We start from the raw sequence: 25899 nt of genomic DNA on the forward strand, positions 1-25899 counted from the left end.
CATGGGCGACAGTGCTGGGGGGCATGGGCGGCAGTGCTGGGGGGGCATGGGCGGCAGTGCTGGGGGGGCATGGGCGACAGTGCTGGGGGGCATGGGCGACAGTGCTGGGGGGGCATGGGCAGCAGTGCTGGGGGGCATGGGTGACAGTGCTGGGGGGCATGGGCGACAGTGCTGGAGGGCATGGGTGACAGTGCTGGGGGGCATGGGTGACAGTGCTAGGGGGCATGGGCAGCAGTGCTGGGGGGCATGGGCAGCAGTGCACTTCCTCGCTGGGCCCCGCCTCCAAACACGGAGCCCGCCTGGGCCCTGGAGTGAGGCCTGGCCCTGTGGCTGCTGCGGAATGTGCCCCAAGGGCAGGACGTTCCAGGAGGGAAAAGTAGCTGCCCAGGGGAGGGGCGGCCAGGCTCCAATCCAGCCTCTGTGAAACCTCACCAGGACGACGCTGTCCTGGGGAGCAGGCCCTACAGAACATTCCCTCTGCAGCTAAGGCCCAACCCCGAGGCTGCACTCTCTTTGGGCCGTTTTATAATAAAAGTGGAAGAAAGCAAGAGGAATGGATACATCCACGGTGACAGGGAAATCTCATCGCCAGTGAGCAGCCGAATCCCAATCCTCAGCCCCCTCTCCGCCTCTCAGACTCCTGATGGTCGCCTCAGAAACACAATGGTGTGTGCGTGTGTGTACATGTGTGCACATGTGCATGCTCCACACTAGAAGACCTTGACTGAGGGCACACCCCGCAGCAGAACCAGTGGGAAGCCTCAGTAGGCCCCTCGGGCTTCCCTCCCTTCCCGGTGCCAGTGACTGGCAGGACTGGCTGAACTGCCCCCATCTGCCAGTCGGCCCAGCCTGGACCGCCTCCCCATCCTGCCCTGGCCTCAAACCAAGTGTGAGCGCAGCTACTCACCACAGGGCTCTCTGCCCAAGACAAGGCCACTGCCCCTCCCTCTTCACTCTCCCAATTCAGCCAAGGCTAGGCCAAGGCCACCAATGGAGGACGGAGCCTGGAAGGCCGCCCGACGCCCAGCTGACCCAGCCAGTGCTCACTGGCTCCTGTAAGGTCTCTCTTTGGAGAGGAGAGGCGCAGCACAGGGTTGTGACAACATGTCTCTGCTGCAGCAGGGACACAGCTGCTGCCCCTGGAAAGCTCACCTCAGTGTGGAACGGGGCTGTGCTGACCGTCACAGCTAGTGCTGCCCCTCACAGAGGTGCCAAGAGGGCTGGGCGGTGGCCCCAGAAGGGCGAGGTGCTGCTTCATAGAGCCTGGCTAGGGGCATGTCCTGGAGGGAAGGGACTCTGGCCCAGTGGCAGGGTGCCCGGCTGACTCCAGAGGCTGTTTGCTGGCCCCGGGCCTGCCCCACACCCACAGGGAGCACCACACAGGCACTTCCAGTCCCAACACGGCCCTCCAGAGAGCGAGGCCCCATCAGGCTCTGCAGCCCGGCTCATCCAGGGCCTCGTGCCCCTCCAGCGCTCCAGTGCATCCGTGCACCGAGAGTGCCATCTGGAGGGAGAAGGGGACAGTGCAGGAGGAGGGCAGCTGCCACCTGGGGCCACCAACACCCTTGCAGAGGCCAGCGAACCTTTTCTAGTAGCCACATTAACAAAAGTTTAAATAAACGGGTGAAATTAACATGAAATTTCAGCATTTAAACACGTAGCCAATATAAAAAACTACTCAGGAGCTCTTTCACAGTCCTTTCTCCCCACTCAGTCTCTGAAATCCAGTGTGTGTTTTACACTTCCTGCACGTCTCACTGTGGACGCGCTACGAGTCACCCCCTGCGGCTCGCAGCTACTGTGTCTGACACAGCACCTGGCCGTTCCGGGGCTGCCCCCAGCCCTCTGGCACCTCTGTGAGGGGCAGCACTAGCTGTGGCGGTCAGCACAGCCCTGTTCGGCACTGAGGTGAGCTTTCCAGGGGCAGCAGCTATGTCCCTTCTGCAGCAGGGGCAGGTCCAGAGAGTTGCCAATGGCTGGAAGACCTCCCATCCCTTTAACCGGGGCACACCCACACACACAAAGCCCCACCACCTTCGATGCCCGTGTGGTCCCCACCTTAGCCAAGCTAACACTCTTCTCCCTTTGTCCTGCATGTTAACAAGGGCAGATGTAGATCCTGACAAACACATCCAAAGAGCTGATGTTTTAAATCTCTTTAGGAACAAACAGACTAAGTTCCATCCTCTTCAACCGAGGCAGGTGACTCCATTCCTGGAGCTAGGCAGACAAGGACGGTAGTGGCCACACATGCTCCCCACCCTGGCCATTTGCTGAGGGCTTCCTGTGTGCCCGGCACTAAACTGATTACTTTCCTATAGCACCTGAACACATGGACGCACAGGATAACACACTGGGGCCTACTGGAGGGTGGAGAGGGGAGGAGGGAGAGGATCAGGAAAAATAACTAACAGGTACGAGGTTTAACACATGGGTGATGAAATAATCTGTACCATAAACCCCATAACACATGTTTACTTATGTAATGAACCTGCACACCCTATACATGTACCCCGAACTTAAAAGTTAAAAAAAAAAAGAAAAAAATGTGGTATATTTACACTATGGACTACTACTCAGCCATAAAAAGGAACGAAATCATGGCACTCACAGCAACCTGGATGGAGGTGGAGACCTCGAGGAATGGAGGGGCCTCAGGTCTCGAAAAGGAAACGTCGCATGTTCTCACTTCTAAGTGGGAGCTACATTATGAGGACGCAAAGGCGTAAGAATGATACGGTGGACTCTGGGGACTCGGGGGGAAGGGTGGGGGGGTGAGGAATAAGACTACATATTGGGTACAGTGTACACTGCTCAGGTGACGGGTGCATCAAAACCTCAGAAATCACCGCTAAAGAACGTATCCATGTAACCCAAAACCACCTGTTCCCCAAAAACTACTGAAATTTTTTAAATTATCAAAAAAAAAGAAAAAGATGAAGATGCTTGTAGAAAGATGCCATAAAACAGTGTTCAGGAAAAAAGGAGGCTGCAATACAATATCATCTCATTTTTTTTTTAAGAGAAAAATCCAAAATATTACCAGTCTTTATCTACACAGAGAAGGCAGCGTGGAAGGATTCAGCAAACCATTGATAGTTTCTCTCTCTGGGGCCAGGTGCGGTGGCTCACGCCTGTAATCCCAGCACTTTGGGAGGCTGAGGTGGGTGGACCATCTGAGGTCAGGAGTTCAAGACCAGCCTGGCCAACATGGTGAAACTCCATCTCTACTAAAAATATAAAAATTAGCCAGGCGTGGTGGAGCACATCTGTAGTCCCAGCTACTCAGGAGGCTGAGACAGGAGAATCGCTTAAGCCTGGGAGGCAGAGATTGCAATGAGTCAGGATTGGACCTCTGCACTCCAGCCTGGGTGAGAGAGGGAGACTCCATCTTAAAAAAAAAAAAGTTCCTCTCTCTGGAAGACACCATCATGGGGATGCCCACCCCATACTCTTCTTTAAATGGCACGCAGGTAACTGGAATCTGAAAAGCACCAACCCTTGCTGGTGTAGGGTGGGCACAGCCCCTCCATGGCCACCTGCTCATTCGTGGGCTATGGGGGGCCTTCTTCAGAGGCCCATTCTCAGTTTATAGGGGCACCTGGCCTAGGCTGGCCACAAAGACCCCAACTGAGGTTGCATTCAGGGCAGACATGTTTTTCCTCCAAGGAACCGGAAGCAGCCCAGTGCACAACGCTGTATGGTTCTCCCTCCCTCTCCACCTGCTGCCAAGCCACACCTCTGTGTTCCCAAGCAGGGAGGCCTCACTTGTGCTCACGGGTCACAGATATGAGCTGGGCTGGTCTCCTGACGGCTGACGCCAGGCAGCACCCGGCATCGACTATAGGGCCCCGAGGTCTGATGTCAGTGGGGAGCCCTCACCTGGGAGCAGCAGCAGGACCAGGCTCTGCCACTTTGGCAGGAAAGGCAGGAATGGGGACCTGGGGGCCCTGGCTGGCCTCTTGGAAAACATGTTCCTGTGGCTTGTAAGTGGGTCTCCCTCACTCCCTTAGGCCAGGCCTCACCACCGGGAGCCACGAAACCAAACTTCAAGGAAGAAAGAAGGCCCATATGTCACGGACGTCAGAGGCTCCATGAGGCCCCCAAGCCTGGGAAGGTCTGGGAGGTGGCTGGAAGGGACCAACTTCCTGACCCTAGACCCAGGTGCGCTGAGCCTTCCTCACTCACCTTGTACTCAGCCACGGCCCCCAACCCGCAGGAGAGCCCTCAGAGCGATGGTTGGGCCCTCTGCTCTGTCTTCTCTGGTCCTGTCTAAGCAGATCTCTCAGGACAAATGCAACCGCCCCTTCCCCAAATTCAAGTACTCCAGGTAACCATGTTTCAACCAAGTTTCCCCAGCATCTACAAAGATGTACTTTCTCTGAATGGCCATAATCGAAACTATCGAGCATAAGGCAAGATGACACTCTGATGTCCAAGATCCTCTCTACGACAAAGCAAGCTGGAGCCCGGGCACCACAGGGCCCTCCACATGCCCCAGAGCTCCCAACACCTGGCGGCTGCTCCAGACCAGGCAGACTTTAGACCCCGCAAATAAAACACAATCTTCTTCTCAAGATGGGGGTTCCGTTCCAGAGCACCCCTGAGCACCCTCGTGTCATCTCCAGGCTCTCTGTCTGTCACCAGTGGAGAAGGTGAACACAGGAGACGGAGGCTGTCCAAGGGGCTGGAGTGCCCATAGCTGCAACTGCCACAGCGCAGGGTCTGATCAAACTTTAGAAAGGATAGCAGCACAGATCCTCCCAGCTCCCCGGTGGGCGGCCGCCACGATGAACAGTGTCTTTGCTTATTTCTCTCTGCACCGCACACCATTTCAAAACTCAGACCCTGTATCAAAAGCCACGCTACCTTATCACTGTCTGCTATGAAAGACCACCCAGCCCTGTTCTCAGAGGTCCGTTACATACGACATAGTGAATGCCCACACCCTGCTCTTTGATTTGGAAAGAATACCCCCTTTACTTTGAAAAACAAAACAGAATGAGAACGTGGCCATCCCCTGGAAGGAAGGTGAATGAGTGCATCCAGCTGGCACTGACCTGAACTTCCCGGTCCGCACCTGCAGCGCTCTCATTCCACACCGCTGAGCACCGCCGACGTCGCCCACGATATCGTCCCCAATCATGACGGCCTGTCACGGCAGTGAAATATGCTCAGAAGTGATGTCAGGAGAGTTTTATTCCTGAGCTCCTTCATCTTCTATTTGACATAATAAATGGCTTGATTTGATGTTTAAAACCACCATCATACAAATTAAACAAGATAATATTGTCATCGTATTGATTAAAAGTCAACCCACCTGGAATATATCTCACACTGCCCCCGGAGGCCATGGCTTTGAAAGGTATATATTTGTGCAATTTGAAATCAATCAGCAGACATCAAAGTGATTTGGCACCGCAAGGACACGTGGGGATGCTGAACGCTGCCCTGGCCTCTGCTGAAACACAGGCTGAATTTTACCTGACCCTAAAGACTCTGTAGCCTGGTTATTTGCCTTGGATTCTATGAAAGTGAAGCAAATCTCTGGCAAATCTTTGTAAGTCTGGCTTTATATAGGTTTTGCTTTCAATGGTGAAGATATTGCCGTAAAAAATATATTATACAGCCGGGCTCGGTGGTTCACACCTGTAATCCCAGCACTTTGGGAGGCCGAGGCAGGCAGATCACGAAGTCAGGAGTTCAAGACCAGCCTGACCAACATGGTAAACCCATGTCTCTACTAAAAATACAAAAATTAACCAGGCGTGGTGGTGTGCGCCTGTAATCCAAGCTACTCAGGAGGCTGAGGCAGGAGAATTGCTTGAACCTGGGAGGCAGAGGTGACAGTGAGCCAAGATGGCATCACTGCACTCCAGCCTGGAGGACAGAGACTCTTGTCTTAAGAATAATAATACTAATATACAAACCAAAATACACACATGCACACAGATGAAATGCTCACAGCCTATCATTTTAAAAAGTAGCCTCTAAGATACACTCTCCCACCTGAAACACCCAGAAAACCAAACTATGAAACAACAGCTTTCAGGACACTGGACATCAAGCAGTGAAGGACAATGACTTCCGAGATGCAGGAAGCAAGCGAGGTGGCGCCTGTGACTGCCCCCAGCGTACTGCCTTTGACGCTTCCAGACTGTGGGCACGGGGGGATGGACTGAAGTGTGTCCCCCACAAATTCATATGAAAAAGAAGTGCTAGCCCGCAGTATGACTGTATTTGGAGGCAGGGCCTGTAAGGAGGTAATTAATTAAGGTTGAATGAGCTCAGAGAGGGTCCTGATCTGAAAGGACTGGTGTCCTTATCAGAGGAAAAGGCACCGGAGTACCCTCTCCATGCAAGCACAGAGGAGAGGCCATGGGAGGACACAGCAAGAAGGCGGCCGTCTGCAAGCTGGGGAGAGAGCCCGCATCAGAAACTGGACTTGCTGGCACCCTGATCTCAGGCTTCAAGCCTCCCAAACAGTGAGAAAAAAAGTTTCTGCTATTGTATGACAGTCTGAGCTAATACAGAGGGAAATGCAGGTGGAACCCTGTAGGATCCCTGAATTGGGAAGACAGAGCTAGGACCCTGGGGAGACCCAGGAGCGGAGTCCACAGGACAGAGAATCAGAGAGGAGAAGGCTGCATGGAGAAAGAGCTGTGGAGATTGTGGAGGGTCCATTCGGTACTCAGCAGACCACTGCCTATGCACGTAAGGGCAGAAACTCCCTGAGCCTGGGAAAGAAGCACACCAAATAACTAGAGAAAATGGTGCCTGTGTCTCACAAGGGACTGCGTGTGTCCTACCAGCCCGGCTGGGAAAGCTCACTCATGATACACAGGGCATTGGGTAGGATCTCAGAAGCCGCTGGCTTCGCTGGTGAGGAATGATTCATCCAGGGCAACCCCTGCTCCAGTGCTGCCCCCAAATCTTAAAAGCAAGATCTGGAAGGATCAAACTGTTTCCAAGTAATTCAACTGCATCCTAGAACAAAGTTTGAAATTATTTATGGGCCCACGAAAATATCCAGAACCCAAAAAGAAGGTAAAATTGATCATATCTGGCACCCAATAAAAAAACGATCAGACATGCAAAGAAGGAAAATATGCAGGAGGAGGAGAAAGATCAGGCCATCCAAACTGAGCCAGAGCTGAAACAGATATGAGAATAAGCAGACAACAGCATTAAATTAGCCCTTGTAATTGTATTCCATAAGTCCCAAAAGTAGAAAAGTGGAAGATAAAAGAAAAAATCCAAATCAAGCTTCTAGAGATGAAAACTAAAATGTCAGGGATCAAAATTCGCTGGGTGAGGTCAGTGCCAGAAGAGATACTGCAGAGGAAAAGATTAATGAACTTGAAGACATGGCAATAGAAACTACCCAAAATGAAACAGAGGCAGAAAAATTATTTTTAAACGTGAACAGGCATCAGTGAGCTATGGCACAACTTTAAGCGGCCTGATTCAGATGTAATGAGAGTTCCTGAAAGTGAGATGAGCTGGGGCACAGTGGCTCACACCTATAATCCTAGCACTGTGGGAGGATCACTTGAACCCAGGAGTTCAAGGGCCAGCCCAGGCAACATGGCAAGACCCTGTCTCTACAAAAAAATTTTTAAAAATTAGCCAGATGTGACGGCTGAAGCCTGTAGTCCCAGCTACTTATGAGACTGAGGAAGTAGAGGATCACTTGAGCCCAGGAGGTTGAGACTGCAGTGAGCTGTGTTCGTGCCACTGCACTCCAGCCTGAGAGACAGAGCAAGACCCTGTCTCAAGATTAGAAAAACAAAAAAAAAGTGAGATGAAAGAAGACACAAATATATTTGAATAGTGAATGAAAATTTTCCAAACTTGATAAAAATAATAAATCCACAGACCCAACAGCCCAGTGAACACCAAACACAAGAAACATGAAGAAAACTGTATTAAGGCACATCATAATCAAATTGCTCAAAACCAGTGATAGGGAGAAAATCTCAAAAAACAGTCAGACAAAAATGACACACGTCTTTTTTTACAGAGAAACAAAGATAAGACGTTAGATTTCTTGTTGGAAACAATGTAAGTGAGAAGACTGTGGAGTGCTGTCTTTTAAGTAGTAAAAGAAAAAAATGCCCATCTAGAATTCTATACCCAGCAAAAATATCTTTCCAAAACAAAGATGAACTAAAGATATTTCAGATATTGAAGTGGAAAGAACTCATCACCAAGAAATCTACCCTACAAGAAATGTAGAAGGAAGTCCTTCAAGCAAAGGGAAAATGACAACAGCTGGAAATACACATTTATACCAGAAAGGTGGCTTGTGGACATGTGCTGACCTTCTGCCTGCTCACCTCTCTCCTCTGCTGGCTAATTCCTTCCAGGCCTTCAGGACTCAGTTCTGGTGACCACTACCTTTCCTCCACCCCAGGCTGGGTTGTGTGGCCCTCCCAAAGCACTCTGTGATCACTCCCTAGTGCCACCCATGTCATACTGCAGCGTTAACGGACTCTGCTCATCCCATTCTTCCAGAAGTAGGAGCTCCTACAGGGCAAGGAATCTGGGCTGACAACTGGCACTTGGTTGACGCTTAGCAACGGTGTCTTGAGCAGATGTGTGCTCTGCATTACGGCATGGCCGGCTGTGTCTGGACACACTTAGGAGGCACAAATAAGACTTCCCATTGGTCACCTATGTAGAGTGTAAGAAGTTGCACAGTCCATGCCAGTGTGGCTGAAACGTCAGTCATTTGTGGGCCTCCTTTTGCCACATTAACATGTTATTGCTTAAATGGACTCATGCTCTTTTTTTTTTTTTTTTTAACATAAATATATGTAATTTTAAAGAAAAAACAGCTGGGAGTGGTAGCTCACATCTGTAATCCCAGCACTTTGGGAGGCCGAGGTGGGTGGAAAATTAGCTGGGCATGGAGGGCGAGGCATGTGACTTGCTTGAACTTGAGAGGTTGAGGTTGCAGTAAGCCGAGATTGTGCCACTGTACTCCAGCCTTGGCGACAGAGTGAGATTTGGTCTCAAAAAAAAAAAAAAAGTAATAATAATTTTAAAGAAAAAAAAAAACCAACCAGCCTTTCTCTCTCCCCTACCCCAAAATCTGATTAAGAGCTTCAAAGTAGGCTGGGCACGGTGGTCCATGCCTGTAATCCCAGCACTGTGGGAGGCTGAGGCAGGCAGATCACTTGAGCCCAGGAGTTCCAGACCAGCCTGGGCAACATGGTGAAATCCTTTCTCTACTAAAAATACAAACACTAGATGCGTTTGGTGGCACACACCTATAGTCCCAGCTAACTAGGAGGCTGAGGCATGAGAATTGCTTGCGCCCAGGAGGTGAAGGCTGCGGTGAGCCAAGATTACAGCATTGTACTCCAGCCTGGGGGACAGAGTAAGATCCTGTCTCAAAAATATAAATTAAAATAAAAACAAAAAGCTTCAAAATAGTTTGAGGGGAAGATGCTGCCAGTGCAAGGTTGGCCAGCACCATAGACATCAAATGTCAGATCTGTCCTCAACATCAATCAGGGTTTTCCTTGGCTGGGGACCAGACTTGAGCAACTGGACTCCAGTGACAGAGGAGTATCCTGAGATGACCGGAACAGATGCTTTGAAACCACAGGTCTCGGCCGGGCACTGTGGTTCATGCCTATAATCCCAGCACTCTGGGAGGCCAAGGTGGGTGGATCACCTGAGGTCAGGAGTTCAAGACCAGCCTGACCAAACATGGTGAAACCCTGTGTCTACTAAAAATACAAAAAATTAGCTGGGTGTGGTGGCCCGTGCCTGTAATCCCAGGACTCTGGGAGGCCGAGGCAGTGGATCGCCCGAGGTCAGGAGTTCAAGACCAGCCAACATCGTGAAACCCTTTGTCTACTAAAAACACAAAAAAATTAACCAGGCATGGTAGCCTATGCCTATCATCCCAGCTACTCAGGAGGCTGATGCAGGAGAATTGCTTGAACCCAGAGGTGGGCGTTTCAGTGAGCTGAGATTGTGCCACTGCACACCAGCCTGGGCAACAAGAGCAAAACTCTGTCTAAAAAAAAAACAAAGAAAAGAAGAGAAGAGAAACTACAGGTCTCCTCACTGGAATTCAGATGCTAAGTGGGGCTAACTGACAAATACACAAACCAAAATCAAGACAAAATGAAACGACGACTGTGAATGAAATCAGCCTGGGGACTCACTGAGTGTGGGGCCATCGATTTGGACTCTGCCTGCAAGGACCAGGTCCAGGTGGAATTTCCTCTCTATCTGGGGGAAGGGGCCTCAGAAAGGGAGGTGGGCCTGACGTGGCCAGCAGATGCACAGACTCACTCCTGTGTCACGTTGAGCTAGAGCAGCGGGGTGGAGATCCCAGCACTGCTGTTTGCTGGCTGTGTAACCTTGGGCCAGCCTCCCCTTCCATCTGTAAAATGGGTATAACTGGTTTAAACCAAATCATTGCAGTGAAGCACCCAGCACAGGGCCAGGACGTATAAGTTATCTAAACATGTTAAAAAGGAAACAGAAACACCAGGAAATGTTTTGTTGAGGAAATTCCCTCAACGTCAGAAGGCCCCATGGCCTGCAGCAGGCGCCCTCGCTCTGGTCACTTGATGCCTGTGCACTGGGCCTTTGCGGGCCGGGCCAGGCAGTGGGCACACAGTGTGAATCAGACAGATGGGGGCCCAGCCCTTGGGGAGCTCACGACAAGTACTGAAGACAGATGTTAACCAGCTATTTTCACAGTCTCATCATCAGGGCCTGTGATAATGCAGAGGCGGCTGTGAGGCCCAGCCTCATGCCCCACTGGACTTGGGGCGGTCAGGAAAGGCTTCCCAGAGGAAGTGAGGTTTTGAGCTTTGATCTGATAGGCAAAAGGGACCAACCAGCCTGGAGGGTGTGGGTGAGAGGTGGGACACGCCCAGCAGGGAAGACCACACCTGTGCTTACTCTCCATCTGCTGGGGAGCAGTCACCAGGGCAGGCCATGCTGTGAGTTCCACAAAGCACAAATAAGCCTGAAGCAACTGTCCTTGGAACCGACTCCCAAACAGGCCTTCAGATAACCAAAGAACCACCAGCAGCCGTGAGAAAGGATGAAGACAGAGCCGGTGAGGTCCCTAGGCCAGGGAGATAGTTTCGGGTGAACACAGAGCTTTTCTGCCACTCAGGATGGACTTGTCATGTATCATAGTCAGGAAGAGGCCAGAGGGGCCTCCCTCAGAGAAGCCACGGGGGATGGTGGCACTGGAGGCGAGGGTCGCAATGCTGAGAATTCTGCCAATCACTCGTAGCCACAAGCCACTGCGAGACATGAGGTGCTTGAAATAAAGCCACGTCTTCCTAGTGCGGTGCTCTATGCTTCCTACTCTTCACGGAGTTTCTCTGATCCTTCCTCCACCTACCCCTGTGCCTCCCAGAGTGTGTCGTGCACACGGGTGACATACTATTTGACTCCAGGCAGTGCAAGGACATACATTTTAATGTCATCATGTGGTCTTTATTTTTAGATTAATCTATTATGGTAAGTGAGAGATTCTGGTTTTCCATTTATAGGAGTGATCAAAAGTTCCTTTTAAAATACATTTATTTAAGTAATAAAATGAATCAATTTTAGGAAATGTGAAGTAAATAGAGCTAGTGGCAAGTACCCAGATACGGTAAAAATACCCAGATATGGTAAAAATACCCAGATATGGTAAAAATCCCAAGTGTTTTTTCCAGAATGACTGATGCTGGGGAAATGCTGCCAAATCCAAATGAGGTTTTTTCCTGTCAATCAAACGAGCACCTGGCCAGGGAAGAACAGCCAGTGGTACCACGTGCTCCCTGGAGTGGGACCAGCACCAGCATACATTGCAGGCATACAGGGCGCTTTAAGGGCCAGGCAAAGCCAGGGCTGCCCAGGCAGTCCCCATGGCTCCTGGCATCCGGCAGCAAGGCTGGCCATAGCCCCCGTATTCAAGTCTCCTCTGCCCTTCTCAAGGAATTGTCTTGAAACTGTGAGGTCAGGCCGGGTGTGGTGGCTCGTGCCTGTAATCCCAGCACTTTGGGAGGCCGAGGCAGGTGGATCACGAGGTCAGGAGTTCGAGACCAGCCTGGTCAACATAGTGAAACCCCATCTCTACTAAAGATACAAAAAATTAGCCAGGCCTGGTGGCACACGCCTATAATCCTGGCTACTCAGGAGGCTGAGGCAGGATAATCGCTTGAACCAGGGAGGCGGAGGTTTCAGTGAGCCAAGATCGCGCCATTGCACTCCAGCCTGGGTTACAGAGCGAGACTCTGTCTCAAAGAAAAAAAAAAAGAAACTGTGAGGTCACTGGTGAACATTTACAGCGCTCCAACTCAGGGCCATGTCCACTGCGGCCAGAGGCTCCGGGGCCATCCTGCTAGAAGGTTCCTTGGAAATGGAACGGGTTTTCCAAATATTACATGTCGTCCTACATCTCCATGCTTCTAGGGAAAACTGTGCGCATGCTCCTCCCCCAGATACAACCAGACAGCACAAATGTTTCCCTCCCAGAATGGAGACTCTCAGTTCCTCCTGGGCCAGGACATTTGTGGATGTGGCCCGCGGAGATGGGACAGGAGGAATGTGGTCTCTCGGAGGAAGAGCTCTCATGCAGGAACAGCGTGGAGGTTCTGCAGGTTAATGTGAGGCTGCATCCAGGCAGAGCTCCGGGAAGTTGTCGGGGAGCCAGGCGCAGGCTGGGGGCCAGGATGCCGGGGCCGGTGGAGTGCGCAGCTGCCCAGAGCAGCGATGCCTGTCCAGGCCAGCTTGTGGGCTCTGCATAGCAAAGTGTGCTCAAGACCCCGGGGGATTCCCAGATTTACTACCGGTGAAGGGCAATAATCACGCAAGGAGGAGCAATTATTGCCAAATCATTTAGGATTTAAAAAATCACTGGCAAGAAGATAGAGGTCAGGAGGTGCGCTGTCGGGGGAAATAAAAATACTCCACCTGCCAGGCCTGGCTTCACTTCCTTTCAGACACAACATGGTTGTGGGGGGGAGATGGAGAAAAAAATGAAAGGTCGGATCCCCCAGATCCCAGATTCCAGAGACACGGAGGGAGGCGCCACAGTCCCAGAGGCAGGTTTCCCGGGTTGGATTCCACATCAGTTATTCCTCCCTCGCCTGCGTGCCCTGGTCTCCTCTTCAATGTCCTAGGTGCTGAAGGGAAACCTCGTCTAACAGGCAGCGATGCTTTGGACTGCAAACTTCCAGTGCCGACGAGCTTCCACAGTTCACAAATACTTTCCTATCCTGGGGCTCCGCCAGGATTAGGGTGGGAAGAGCAGGGCTGGGTGGTGAAGGTGGAGCGAGTTCAGTGTCTCTATCTGTAGCCTCAGAGAGCACATATCCCCCCAGAAGACGCCTTGAGATGATAGCTCACTCTAGGACAAGCCCTGGACCCAGGCCCCAAAGGAACCCAGGCTCCCAGAGACCTGGAGACAGTGCGACGCTGAGTGATTTCCACTGTGGCCTGACACCTTCATAAGGAACAAAACTAACAGCAAAACTCAAAGACCACTTTTTAAAAAAGCCAGAAATCATGGTGTTGGTAAGTAGGACATGGGCAAACAAGCATCCCTGTACGCAGCAGGTGAGGAAGGTGAACGGACACACCTTTCTGAAACAGAAATAAGCAACATGCATCACAGCAACCCGACCACATCACCAGGATTTGCAGCAAAGAATTAGAGGATGTACACACAAGATGTGTTCATCAGGGTCATGCACAAGAGCAGAACTGGAAGCAGCCTCATCTCCATCAACAGGGAATGGTCAAGAACGTTACGGGAGTGTGAAGAGTGGAATACTATGCAGCCGTGAAAACTGCTTTGTTAAAGTGCTTTAATAAGCACAAAGAAAGCTGTCCCCTAAAAAGAATAAGATCATGTCATTTGCAGCAACAGGGATGGAGCTGGAGGCCATTATCCTAAACAAACTAATGCAGGAACAGGAAACCAAAGACCACGTGTTCTCATTTATAAGTGGGAGCTAAACACTGAATATACATGGACACAAAGAGGGCAGCAACCGACACCAGGGCCTACTTGAGGGTGGAGGGTGGGAGGAGGGAGCAGATTGATAAACTGCCCTATCAGGTACTATGCTTATTACCTGGGTGATGAAATAATCCACACCCTAATCCCCCAAGACACACAATGTACCAATATCACAAACCTGCTCACGTAGCCCTGAACCTAAAACATAAGTTAAAACAATTGTTCCCCATAGGATATTAAGGGGAAAACTCAGATTTCAAATAGCAGATACAAGATTATCCCGATTTTGTGTTTAAAATGTATATATAGACATGAAAAATTGGCAAGATCAAGCATGATTTGTGTTATTCTAGGCTGGTGGAATGAGGAGTGGTTTCTTTTTTTCTTGCCCTTTTCTGAATTTTTCCTAGCTCCTTTAATGAGCATGAGTTGCTTCATAATCAGATTTTTAAAATACTTGTGTTTTGAGAAGAAAATAAAATCTAAAAAAAAAAGGCTCCAGGAAAGGAAAAGCCTGAAGGAAAACTAATCCATGAGATCTCACAGCACCTTATGACTGGGACACATCACAAGGATGATGCCAGGGCCGGAAGTTCCGGCAACTCCCATCAGTTTCAGACACAGAGCTGCAGGGCTAGGTGCCAGGTGCCAGGCATCAGTGGGTGGACAGAGTTTCCAATTCAAACCAGGGCTGCAGGAGGGCTGACCCCCTCCCAGGCCCACTCTTTCAGGGCTGAAGTGGGCACTGCCCAGCAGGCCAGGGCTAAGCAGGGTCATCCCCACACTGACATCCAAAGAAAATGCCCACGGCCAGGAGACAGGGTTCAGCCAACACAGTTCCCCGGGGAGGCCTCAATGGGGGAGGGAGGCTGCGGCAGAAAGAACTGGCCCAGAGTGGCCCCCATGTGGATGGACATGCACTCCCCACCCACCAACCTCCCAGCCAGGGGTACAGACTGTCCCCAGACCCTATAGTTAGGACTGATGCCCTGAGAACCAGGGAACAAAACGGTAGGGCAACATCCAGCTTTGATGGCCAGGCTTCTGGATAAGCCTGCAAACCTCACCCCCATTTTTCACAGGAGGTCCTGAGGGTGCGAGCCATGAGGATCATGGCAGCCTCTGCCTACCCTCCTCACCTGAAATCCTGCCTCACTTGATTTTCTCCAGTTTGTATTCTGCCAACAATATGTATTGCGATATTTTTCAAAATAGAAAATGATACCACATTCCTAAATACGTCTTTCAAACTTCATTCACAGAACCTCAGACGTTCTGCTGCAACGCTGGCCCTCCCTGAGAGCTGCGCTATGACAAAGAGCCCTGGGTGGGACTGGAAGACGAAGGTTTGCAGCCCGGCCTCACTCCTCATTGGCAAGATAACCTTGGTTCAGACCTGGACTTCACACGACCATTCGCAATGCTGCGGCTCTCCCCAGGGCACGTCCGGCAATGTCTAGAGACAATTTTGGTTTCACAGCTTGGGAAGGGAGTGGTCCCATGCAGTGGGTGGATGCTGGGATGCTGCTTGGCACCCTACAACGTACAGGACGTCCCCTCACAGAATCACCCAGCCCAAAAACGTCAAGTGTCGAGGTTGAGAAATCCTGGGGTTTTTTCGGTCGTTTTTTTGAGACAGGGTCTTACTCTTTTGTCCAGGCTGGAGTACAGGGGTGCCATCTCAGCTCACTGCAACCCCCACCTGCCATCGATTCTTATGCCTTAGCTTCCCCAGCAGCTGGGACCACAGCGGGTGCCAGCCACCACGCCCGGCTAATTTTGTATTTTTTGTAGAGACAGGGTTTCACCATGTTACCCAGGCTGGTCTCTAACTCCTGGGCTCAAGTGATCCACCTGCCTCAGCCTCCCAAAGTGTTGGGATTACAGGTACGAGCGACCGCGCCCAGCCTGAGAAATTCTGTCTTAACCTCATGGTGGGAATGCAAGCAGCTATGACCTGGTATTTGAGGTCCTCCAATCTCTAAGCCTCAGGCTCCTCACCTGTGAAATGAACCCCTCCAGACCAGGCTCCTTGGCTGCCACATATAAGTAAGCGCTCTGGTTTGAACAGTCTCAATCTCCATTAAACCTGCGCAGTGTGCAACCCACGGAACTTCTTATGATGATGGAAACTGCCAAAACCTTCACATCACTTGGGCGTTCGTATGAAGCTATAAAACCATCCACTGATCCAGAAGCTTAAACGGTGAGAATTAGATATTTCTAAAAGTAACCTTTAAGGTATGTTATTCTTTGCTTTATTACCGAATCCTAGAAAGGGCCAGGTTGCCTCTAAGAGGGTTGAATAGCGTAATACCAGCAATCTGTGATTTCTAGGCTACTGAGGAAAGGTTAAAATGAAAATTGGATTTGGGGAGTTCTATCTATTCCACGTGCAGACTGAAAACTCAGCAGCAAGAAGCAGGTCAGGGTGTTGGGAAGCAGCAGTGATCAAGGGAAATGACTGGTGATAACTTAATTGATTAAAGCAGCTTGAAAAATTTAAGGTTTGCCACAGCCTGGCAATTCAGCAGCAAGAGAGCTCCTCGCAGGCATTTTTCATTAAAAACAAAAAAGCCAGGAACAGAGAATTATTACCCTGCGCATCAGACACAGTTCATTTGAAATGGCCTTATCTTAGCAGCCACGGTGACCCATCAGGAATCCACAGCGCCCCTCCCTTCCGGATGCACTGTCCCAGCATCCGAAAACGACAAACCCAGATTCACCAGACCCCCATGAGGGCTCCACTTTGTGGGGTGGGGTGAGCTGAATCTCATTCAAAACGTGAAGGATGCTGACTGTGAAACTGAAAATGCCAAGAAGGAAAAGGCAGGGAGATCACCCAAGGTCAGACCACCTGCATATCACCAACGAAGCATCTGGATAGCCAGTTCCTTCCGCTCTTCTTTTGTTCTTTTTTTTTTTTTGATACAGGGTCTTGCTCTGTTGCCCAGGTTGAAGAGCAGTGGTGCAATCTCAGCTCACTGCAACCTCAACCTCCTGGGCTAAAGCGATCTGCCCACCTTAGCACCCCCAAGTAGCTGGGACCACAGACAAATGCCACCACATCCAGCTATTTTGCATTTTTTGTAGAGATGGGGTTTTGTCGTGTTGCCCAGGCTGGTCTCAAACTTCCGGGCTCAAGTGATCTGCCCACCTCGACCTCCCTAAGACTGGGATTACATACAGCATGAGTCACTGCACCCAGCCAGGTCTTATTTTCCAGGCAGTGGCAGGGTTTTGTTTTTGTTTCAGTTTTGGGTTGGGGGAAGGGTGCTGTTTGAGATGGTTGTGATCATACCACTTATATTATTTTTTGAGATGGAGTCTCACTCTGTCACCCAGGCTGGAGTAAAGCGGCGTGATCTCAGCTCACTGTAACCTCTGCCTCCCGGTTTCAAGTGATTCTCCTGTCTCAGCCTCCTAAGTAGCTGGGATTACAGGCGCCTGCCACCACACCCAGCTAATTTTTGTATTTTCAGTAGAGATGGGGTTTTGCCATGTTGGCTAGGCTGGTCTCAAACGCCTGACCTCAGGTGATCTGCCCTCCTTGGCCTCCCAAACTGCTGGGATTACAGGTGTGAGCCACCACACCTGGCCTAGTTATATAATTTTAAATACTGATTTTTAAACTCAGATTACAGCATTAGCCTTTCTCTCTATATATAAATTATTTTTGAGAATGTATTGTCTCTTAAATTCATCCTATGAATGGAATACAAATATATACATAGTTGCTTATTTTTTAAATGGAAAGATAAGCTATAATATTTATAAAAATGGCTACCTACGAGACAGGTAAAAACAAAATAGAAGGAAAAGAACAGAAGTTAGACTTTCTTTTTTTTTTTTTTCTTGAGACAGAGTCTTGCTCTGTTGCCAGGCTGGAGTACAGTGGCATGATCTTGACTCATGACAACCTCTGCCTCCCAGGTTCAAGCCTCCTGCCTCAGCCCCCCGAGTAGCTGGGACTACAGGCAACTGCCACCACACCCGAATCATTTTTTTTTTGTATTTTTAGTAGAGACAGGGTTTCACCGTGTTAGCCAGGATGGTCTCGATCTCCTGACCTCGTGATCTGCCCGCCTGAGCCTCCCAAAGTGCTGGGATTACAGGCATGAGCCAACATGCCTGGCCAGAAGGTAGACTTTCTTGAATATGCCTTGCTTTGTGGTTTTGATTTCAGAATCATATATTTTATGTAACTACAAAACAAATGTAAATGTTAAACCAATTCCCTAAACATTAAAATGAAAATGAATTCAAAGAGTGTCCACTTGGGGAAATACCACCCACAAAAAAGAATGATTCCTAGCAGCTTTAAATATAGTATTTTGGTAACAAACCTCTAGAGCAGGATGTCCAATCTTTTGGCTTCCCTGGGCCACATTAGAAGACGAAATGTCTTGGGCCACACATAAAATATGCTAATGATAGCTGATGAGCTTAAAAAAAAAATCGCCAAAAAATCTCGAAATTTCAGAAAGTTTGTGAATTTGTGGTGGGCTGCATTCAAAGCCATCCTGGGCTGCTTTGGACCAGAGGTTGGCCACAGGTTGGACAAGCTTGTTCTGGAAGAATATGCTGTAAATTACAGGAAGAAAAGAACTGTCAAAAAAAGAAATCTTAACCAGTACCAGCCATCAGTTTTATTTATTATTATTATTTTTTGAGACAGAGTTTCACTCTGTTGCCCATGCTGGAGTGAAGTGGTGCAATCGCAGCTCACTGCAACCTCCACCTCCCAGGTTCCAGTGAATCTCCTGCCTCAGCCTCCAGAGTAGCTGGGATTACAGGCATGCGCTATCAAACCCAGCTAATTTTTTTAATATTTTCAGTAGAGATGGGGTTTTGCTATGTTGGCCAGGCTGGTCTCGAACTGCTGGCCTCAGGTGATCCGCCTGCCTTGACCTCCCAAAGTGCTGGGATTACAGGCATGAGCCACCAGGCACAGCCCAGCAATCAGTTTTACTATGTTCAGTATTTAGTCATCACATTACTGAGTATCACGGCACAGGACCCTCATGGAATGACCACAGTGCTGTGCTGTACTGGGTGGGGACGGGCTGGCGGTGTCAAGCTTCTTCCACACAGCATAACATTTTGGACATTCGTGACTTGTGTGGGTACTAGAGACTAAAGCAAATGGCTGATGATGTTGGTCTTCTTGAGAATCAGGATTTTTGACATGTTAAATGAAAATACAAGATTGGTAAAATGAAATAAAAACCCAAGGCCTGAATCTCAATCAGAAATTTCAGTATGAACTCAAGATGTGCTTCATGTTTAAACACATTTTTCTCCAAGTCTTATCAACTGAAAGGGCTTAATGATGACTGAACTAGTAGCAATGAGAATCATCACTATCTCAATGATGGCTTCTAAAGAGTATTTTCTACTAAAAGTTAAGCATGGCTCCTTATTAGGATGGTGAATTCCAGGCCTAGGGCAGGAAATGCATGAGACAGGTCTGGAACATTCTGTTAGAACAGAGAGTAAAGAACTGGACAACTGGGATCAGGTCAAAAGGATCCAAACACCAACTCAAGGAAGCGCCCATTAGTCAGAGATGAAATAACTTGAACATCAGTAACACAATATTTGCACTGGAGCTAACACATCAATCATTTTTAAATCTACTGATGTAGAATGATAGGTGTATTTTAAAATCTCATTTGTCACCTTGGGAGGATGCTGGAGAATCAACTCATTTTTAAAAACTAATAAATAAAGGGAAAGGAACAAGAATTTGTCTAGCATTTCCAATATGAACCTCAGGGTATCAAAGAGTTGATGAAGAGCCTTCCCGTGTAGAAGTAACCCAGGGAATAAAGGAAGGAGGAAAGACAGCAACCAGACGTCACCATTTCGCAACCATGAGTGAATTAATGTCATTAACAGCTGCTAACCCCACAAAAGGAGGTAACTGGACATTCTGCACCTTCTAGTGGAGGAAAATGACATCACCTGTCGAGTAGTCTGGTGAAAAAGAAACAACCTGTCTTTGATCAAGCTTCTAAATCTAACCACCAAAACAAGAAACAGACAGAACAGAGGAGTATGTCCGAAGCCACCACTGAGATGCAATCAACAAAATCCAGACCATGAGAAACTTGACAGGACAAACCACCCAGTTTCCTTCTTCCAAAAGTTTCAAGAAAAACAAAAGGCGGAGGGGAAGTGAGAGGATCAGGGGATCAGTAGATGAAAAGACACTTAAGAATCACACTGACCGATCACAATGGAAGGAATTCACGTGGATCCTAATTCAAACACATTGTAAACGGCATATAACATTTACAAGATAAGCAGGGAAATGTGAACGATGATTGAATATTTAATGCTATTGAGGAATTATTGTTTTATTTAGTAATAATACTAAATAATGGTATTATCTATGCCTTTAAAAAGAATCTCTTTTAGACATATGAAGAAATATTTAAAGATGAAAAAATATAGGCTGGGCGCGGTGGCTCACGCCAGTAATCCAAACATTTTAGAGGGCCAAGGCAGGCAGATATCTGAGATCAGGAGTTCGAAACCAGCCTGACCAACATGGCGAAACCCCATCTCTACTAAAAATACAAAATTAGCCGGGCATGGTGGTGCATGCCTGTAATCCCAGCTACTTGGGAGGCTGAGGCAGGAGAATCACTTGAACCCAGAGGCAGAGGTTGCAGTGAGCAAAGACTGCATCACTACATGCCAGCCTGGGCAACAAGAGTAAAACTCCATCTCAAAAAAAGAAAGAAAATAAAGAAAGAAATACGACTTCTGGATTTTGATTCAAAATAATCTAGGGGAGAGGAGTGGGTTGGGGTCTAAGTTAAACATTGAAGGAGGTCCCAATAGCCAAATGTGAGACAATCTGAACAACAAAATAATAGGAATGGACGGCACGTCATGGAAAACTCAAATATCCTTGAGTCCAGGCTGGTATAAATACATACATACATACATATTAATGCACATATATATAGAAACATACATCAATGGGAGAAGAGAGGAAACTCTTCCGTAAATTCCGAGTAATAAATATAGAAAAAATGATGGGAAGAGAAAAATAGCCATTTGGCTGGACATGGTGACTCATGCCTGTAATCCCAACACTGAGAGGCTGAGGCAAGAGCATCCTTTGAGCCTAGGAGTTTGAGACCAGCCTGGGCAACATAAGGAGACCCTATCTCTACAAAAAATTGAAAATTAGCTGGGTTCACCATATTTTTAGTCTCAGCTACTTGGGAGGCTGAGGTGAGGATCACTTGAGCCCAGGAGTTCGAGGTTGCAGTGAGCTATGATCGTGTCACTGCACTCCAACCTGGGTGACAGAGCAAGACTCTGTCTCAAAAAAAAAAAAAAGAAAAGAAAACCAAATCATCATTTGACAAACACAAACACCACAATAATAATTGAATAATTGTTTCAGATAAGAATTATCAGCCGGGAGCGGTGGCTCACGCCTGTAATCCTAGCACTTTGGGAGGCCGTGGTAGGCGGGTCACCAAGTCAGGAGTTCAAGACCAGACTGGACAACATGGTGAAACCTGTCTCTAATAAAAACACAAAAAGAATTAGCCAGGCATGGTGGCAGGTGCCTGTAATCATAGCTACTTCGGAGGCTGAGGCAGGAAATTCGTTTGAACCCAGGAGGCAGAGGTTGCAGTTAGCTGGGATCACACCATTGCCATTACACTCCAGACTGGGCGACAGAGTGAGACTCCATCTCAAAAAAAAAAAAAAAAAAAAAAAAGATGCCAAAATTAGAACTAATAATCAGAGAACATTTACATAGTATCAGAGTACTTTCCCCTAAGATACTTATTAAGGTTGGGTGCGATGGCTCACACTTATAATCCCAGGACTTTGGGAGGCCAAGGCCAGCAGATCACCTGAGGTCAGGAGTTCAAGACCATCCTGGCCACCATGGTAAAACCCTGTCTCTACTAAAAATATAAAAATTAGCCGGGCATGGTGCTGGGCACCTATCATCCCAGCTACTCAGGAGGTTGAGGCAGGAGAATCACTTGAACCCGGGAGGTGGAGGTGCAGTGAGCTGAGATCATGCCACTGCACTCCGGCCTGGGTGACAAGAGCAAAACTCCTGCTTAAAAAAAAAAAAAGAGATACTAATTAAGAGGGACAAATAGTAACAACAGTGGAGAACCCTGGAAGACACCTCCTCAACCGGTGATCAGAGTTCACAGATAAAGGACACTAGGGACATGACTGCTACATGCAGTGTGCCCCCAGAAAGCCATGAGCGGGCTGACTGATGGCGTCTGAATGAGGTCTCTCGGTTAGCTAACCGCCTGGTTTTCTGATCATTCTATGATGACGGGGAAGCTGGTGAGGGCACATGGGAACGCTATATGCTATGTTTGCAACTTTTTGTGAGTGTCGCTTTACTTCAAAATGAAAAGTTGAAAACAATTTTTGAGTGGTTATTAATTGATATTTATTTATTTATTTATTTATTTTTATTTTTTATTTTTTGAGACGGAGTCTTGCTCTGTCACCAGGCTGGAGTGCAGTGGTGCAATCTCAGCTCACTGCAACCTCTGCTGCCTGGGTTCAAGTGATTCTTCTGCCTCAGCCTCCCGAGTAGCTGGGACCACAGGCGTGTGCCACCACGCCTGGCTAATTTTTTTGTATTTTTAGTAGAGATGGGGTTTCACCATGTTGGCCAGGATGGTCTCGATCTCTTGACCTCGTGATCTTCCTGCCTCGGCCTCCCAAAGTGCTGGGATTACAGGCATGAGCCACTGCGCCCGGCCCAGGTGATAATTATTAAAGCACAGTGATGGGTACCTAGGCGCTCCCTGGGCTGCCCTCTCTATTGACACAGATATTTGAAATGTTCCATGATGGAAGATTAAAAAGAGAGGTTTAGGAAACCTAAAAACCACGTGCAAGTTACGGAGCTTCTTCAGACCGGACTCCAACAGATCAACGGCAAAAGGGCATTTCTGAGACAGTCGAGGACATTGAAGTATGGGTTGATATTAAATAATATTAACAAAAATCACTGTTGGCTGGGCACGGTGGCTCACGCCTGCAATCCTACCACTTTGGGAGGCCGAGGCGGGTGGATCACCTGAGGTCAGGAGTTTGAGACCAGCCTGACCAACATGGTGAAACCCTGTCTCTACTAAAACTACAAAATTAGCTGGACATAGTAGTGTATGCCTGTAATCCCAGGTACTTGGGAGGCTGAGGCAGGAGAATCACTTGAACCTGGGAGGTGGAGGTTGCAGTGAGCCAAGATCACACCATTGCATTCTAGCCTGGGCAACAAGCGTGAACTCCGACTCAAAAAAATAAACAGTTAATTTTTTTATGTAGTTTTAAAATTTTTATTGTGGTAAAATACACGTTACATAAAATTTCGGACAGTGGCCAAAATATCAGCTCACTGCACTGAGCATATTTACAATGCTGTGCAACCATCACCACTGTCCAGCTCCAGATTTTTCTTTTTGCTTTTTTCTGGAGAAGGAGTCCCACTCTGGCACCCAGGCTGAAGTGCAGTGGCATGATCTCAGCTCACTGCAACCTCCACATCCCGGGTTCAAGTGATTCTCCTGCCTCAGCCTCCCGATTAGCTGGGACTATGGCACTTGCCACCACGCACAGCTAATTTTTTGTATTTTTAGTAGAGATGCGTTTTCACCGTGTTGTTCAGGTGGTCTAGGTGGTCTCAATGGTCTCAATCTCCTGACCTCACGATCTGCCCACCTCGGCCTCACAAAGTGCTAGGATTACAGGCATGAGCCACCGCACCCGGCCTTTTTTTCAGACAGAGTCTGGCTCTGTCACTCAAGCTGGAGTGCAGCAGCTCAATCTAGGCTCACTGCAACCTCCACCTCCTGGGCTCAAGCAATTCTCCTGCCTCAGCCTCCTTAGTAGCTGGGATTACAGGCACATGCCACCACGCCCAGCTAAGTTTTGTATTTTAGTAGAGATGGTGTTTTACCATGTTTGCCAGACTGGTCTTGAACTCCTGACCTCAGGTGATCCACCTGCCTCAGCCTCCCAAAGTGCTGGGATTACAGGTATGAACCACCACGCCCAGCCAGTAAATTTTTTAAGAGGAAAAAAAGAAGAGGATAGAACAAAGGAATGTTGCAAAGTCTTAACCACTGAATCTGGGTGATGGAGATAATGGTGTGGGGGGGCGGTGGTCGCAGACGTCACTCCATCATCCTCTCTACTTTTCTGTATGTTTGAAATTTCTCATAATAAAAAAGAGAAAATGTGCCCTATGAAGCAAGGTAGTAAAAGCCAGGTAACTTATTGCTGTAGTTCTCATTCATTCAAAACACAAACCTTTCCTTCTCTAACAGACTAACGTGACGTTTCCCAGGTGTTTTCTGGGGCCTCCAGAGAGCCTGCATCTTCCAATATCTCTAGACTTTGGCAGCTTTGGGCCATCGTTCTCAAAGCACCATGAGGCACCAGCGTTCTGGACCAAAATGCGCTCAGGGGAAACATGCACCAGGCTTGACACCTGGGGGACCCCCCACCCACGCTTCTGCTGCCCACTTCCCAGGAGGCAGCAGGACAGCCTGGGGCAGCTGTGGATTCTGCCTGTTTTTTTTGTTTTTGAGATGGAGTCTCGCTTTATCACCCAGGCTGGAGTGCAGTGGTACGATCTTGGCTCACTGCAACTTCTGCCTCCCAGGATCAAGCAATTCTCATGCCTCAGCTTCCTGAGTAGCTGGGATTACTAGGCATGTGCCACCTCACCCAGCTAATTTTTTTTGGCTTTGCTGTATTTTTAGTAGAGATGGATTTCATCCTGTTGGCCAAGCTGGTCTCAGACTCCTGAGTGATCACCTCAAGTGATCCACCCTCCTCAGCCTCCCAAAGTGCTGGGATTACAGGCATGAGCCACCATGCCGGCTATCTGCTGTTTCTTATAACCTTTCAGAAAACCTGCTGGAGGGGTTTGTGTGTGGTGGCTTATGCCTGTAATCCCAGCATTTTGGGAGGCTGAGGCAGGAGGATGGCTTGAGTTAGGAGTTCAAGACCAGCCTGGGCAACCTGGTAAAACTCTATCTGTACAAAAATACACAAGTTAGCCAGGTGTGGTGGCATATACCTGTAGTCTCAGCTACTCCTTGGGGGCTTGGGGGATAAGGGGGCACTGAGGTGGCAGGATTGCTTGAGCCTGGGAGGTCCAGGCTACAGTGAGGCATGACTGCACCACTGCACTCTAGCTGGGGTGACAGAGGGAGACACCGCCTCGATGAAGCCACACTCACGTAGGGTGGGGGTGGGGTGGCCGCAGACAATAAAATCATAACCGATTCTTTTTCCTTTCTAAAATTTGGAAGTTTGGAAGGCACTCTATCCCCAAATAGTCAAAATATAACAGTGGCAAAATGAGTGACTTTATTATTTCCGCCATATTGTTGTAATCTTGCCGTTATACTGTCTTGCCAGTGAAATATATTAATACACTGATAGGACTTGTCAATTCTTATCCTTCCAGAGAAGCAGCAAAGACTCACCCTGGAAACGCCACAGCATTTCTGCTTCTTGCTCTCACATTGAAAGTAACTTCACAGTTGAAACTAGTTAGTGGATTTCGTTCGCTCTCTTTCCCCTCCTTCCCAGCCGGGTCAGCTCTCACAGGGAGCCCACACTAGTCTGCCCCGCCAACCCCGCAGTCTGCCTGAGTCCTGTGATCTGTTCCAAGCTCCAGGGCCCCCCTGACGGGGCTGCCTCCCACAACCCACTTCACACGGCGCCAACTTACCTGGTGGGCTTCCACACCTATTGCTTGCAGGGCAGACTTGAAAAACTCAGGAGAAGGCTTCCCCACAACCTCAGCTTGGATGCCACAGGCATACTGGGAAAAGAGAGAGGGACGTGGCATGGGTTGGGGATCAAGGAAC

General features: G+C 48.8%; 1 protein-coding gene across 1 annotated transcript in view; it reads right to left on the reverse strand.

Annotated features, from left to right (window-relative positions):
- LHPP (phospholysine phosphohistidine inorganic pyrophosphate phosphatase) overlaps positions 1-25899 on the reverse strand; it is a 151777-nt gene that overhangs the window by 89730 nt on the left and 36148 nt on the right. The window contains exons 5-6 of the mRNA XM_012453399.2: positions 25761-25853; positions 5061-5152 (exon numbers count right to left, since the gene is read on the reverse strand). Of these exons, the coding sequence (XP_012308822.2) occupies positions 5061-5152; positions 25761-25853 (185 nt within the window). The remainder of the gene's footprint in view (positions 1-5060; positions 5153-25760; positions 25854-25899) is intronic.

This window comes from Aotus nancymaae, unplaced genomic scaffold (genome assembly GCF_030222135.1).
Source record: "Aotus nancymaae isolate 86718 unplaced genomic scaffold, 86718_ANA_hifiasm-v0.15.2.pri h1tg000010l, whole genome shotgun sequence".
Lineage (NCBI taxonomy): Eukaryota > Metazoa > Chordata > Mammalia > Primates > Aotidae > Aotus > Aotus nancymaae.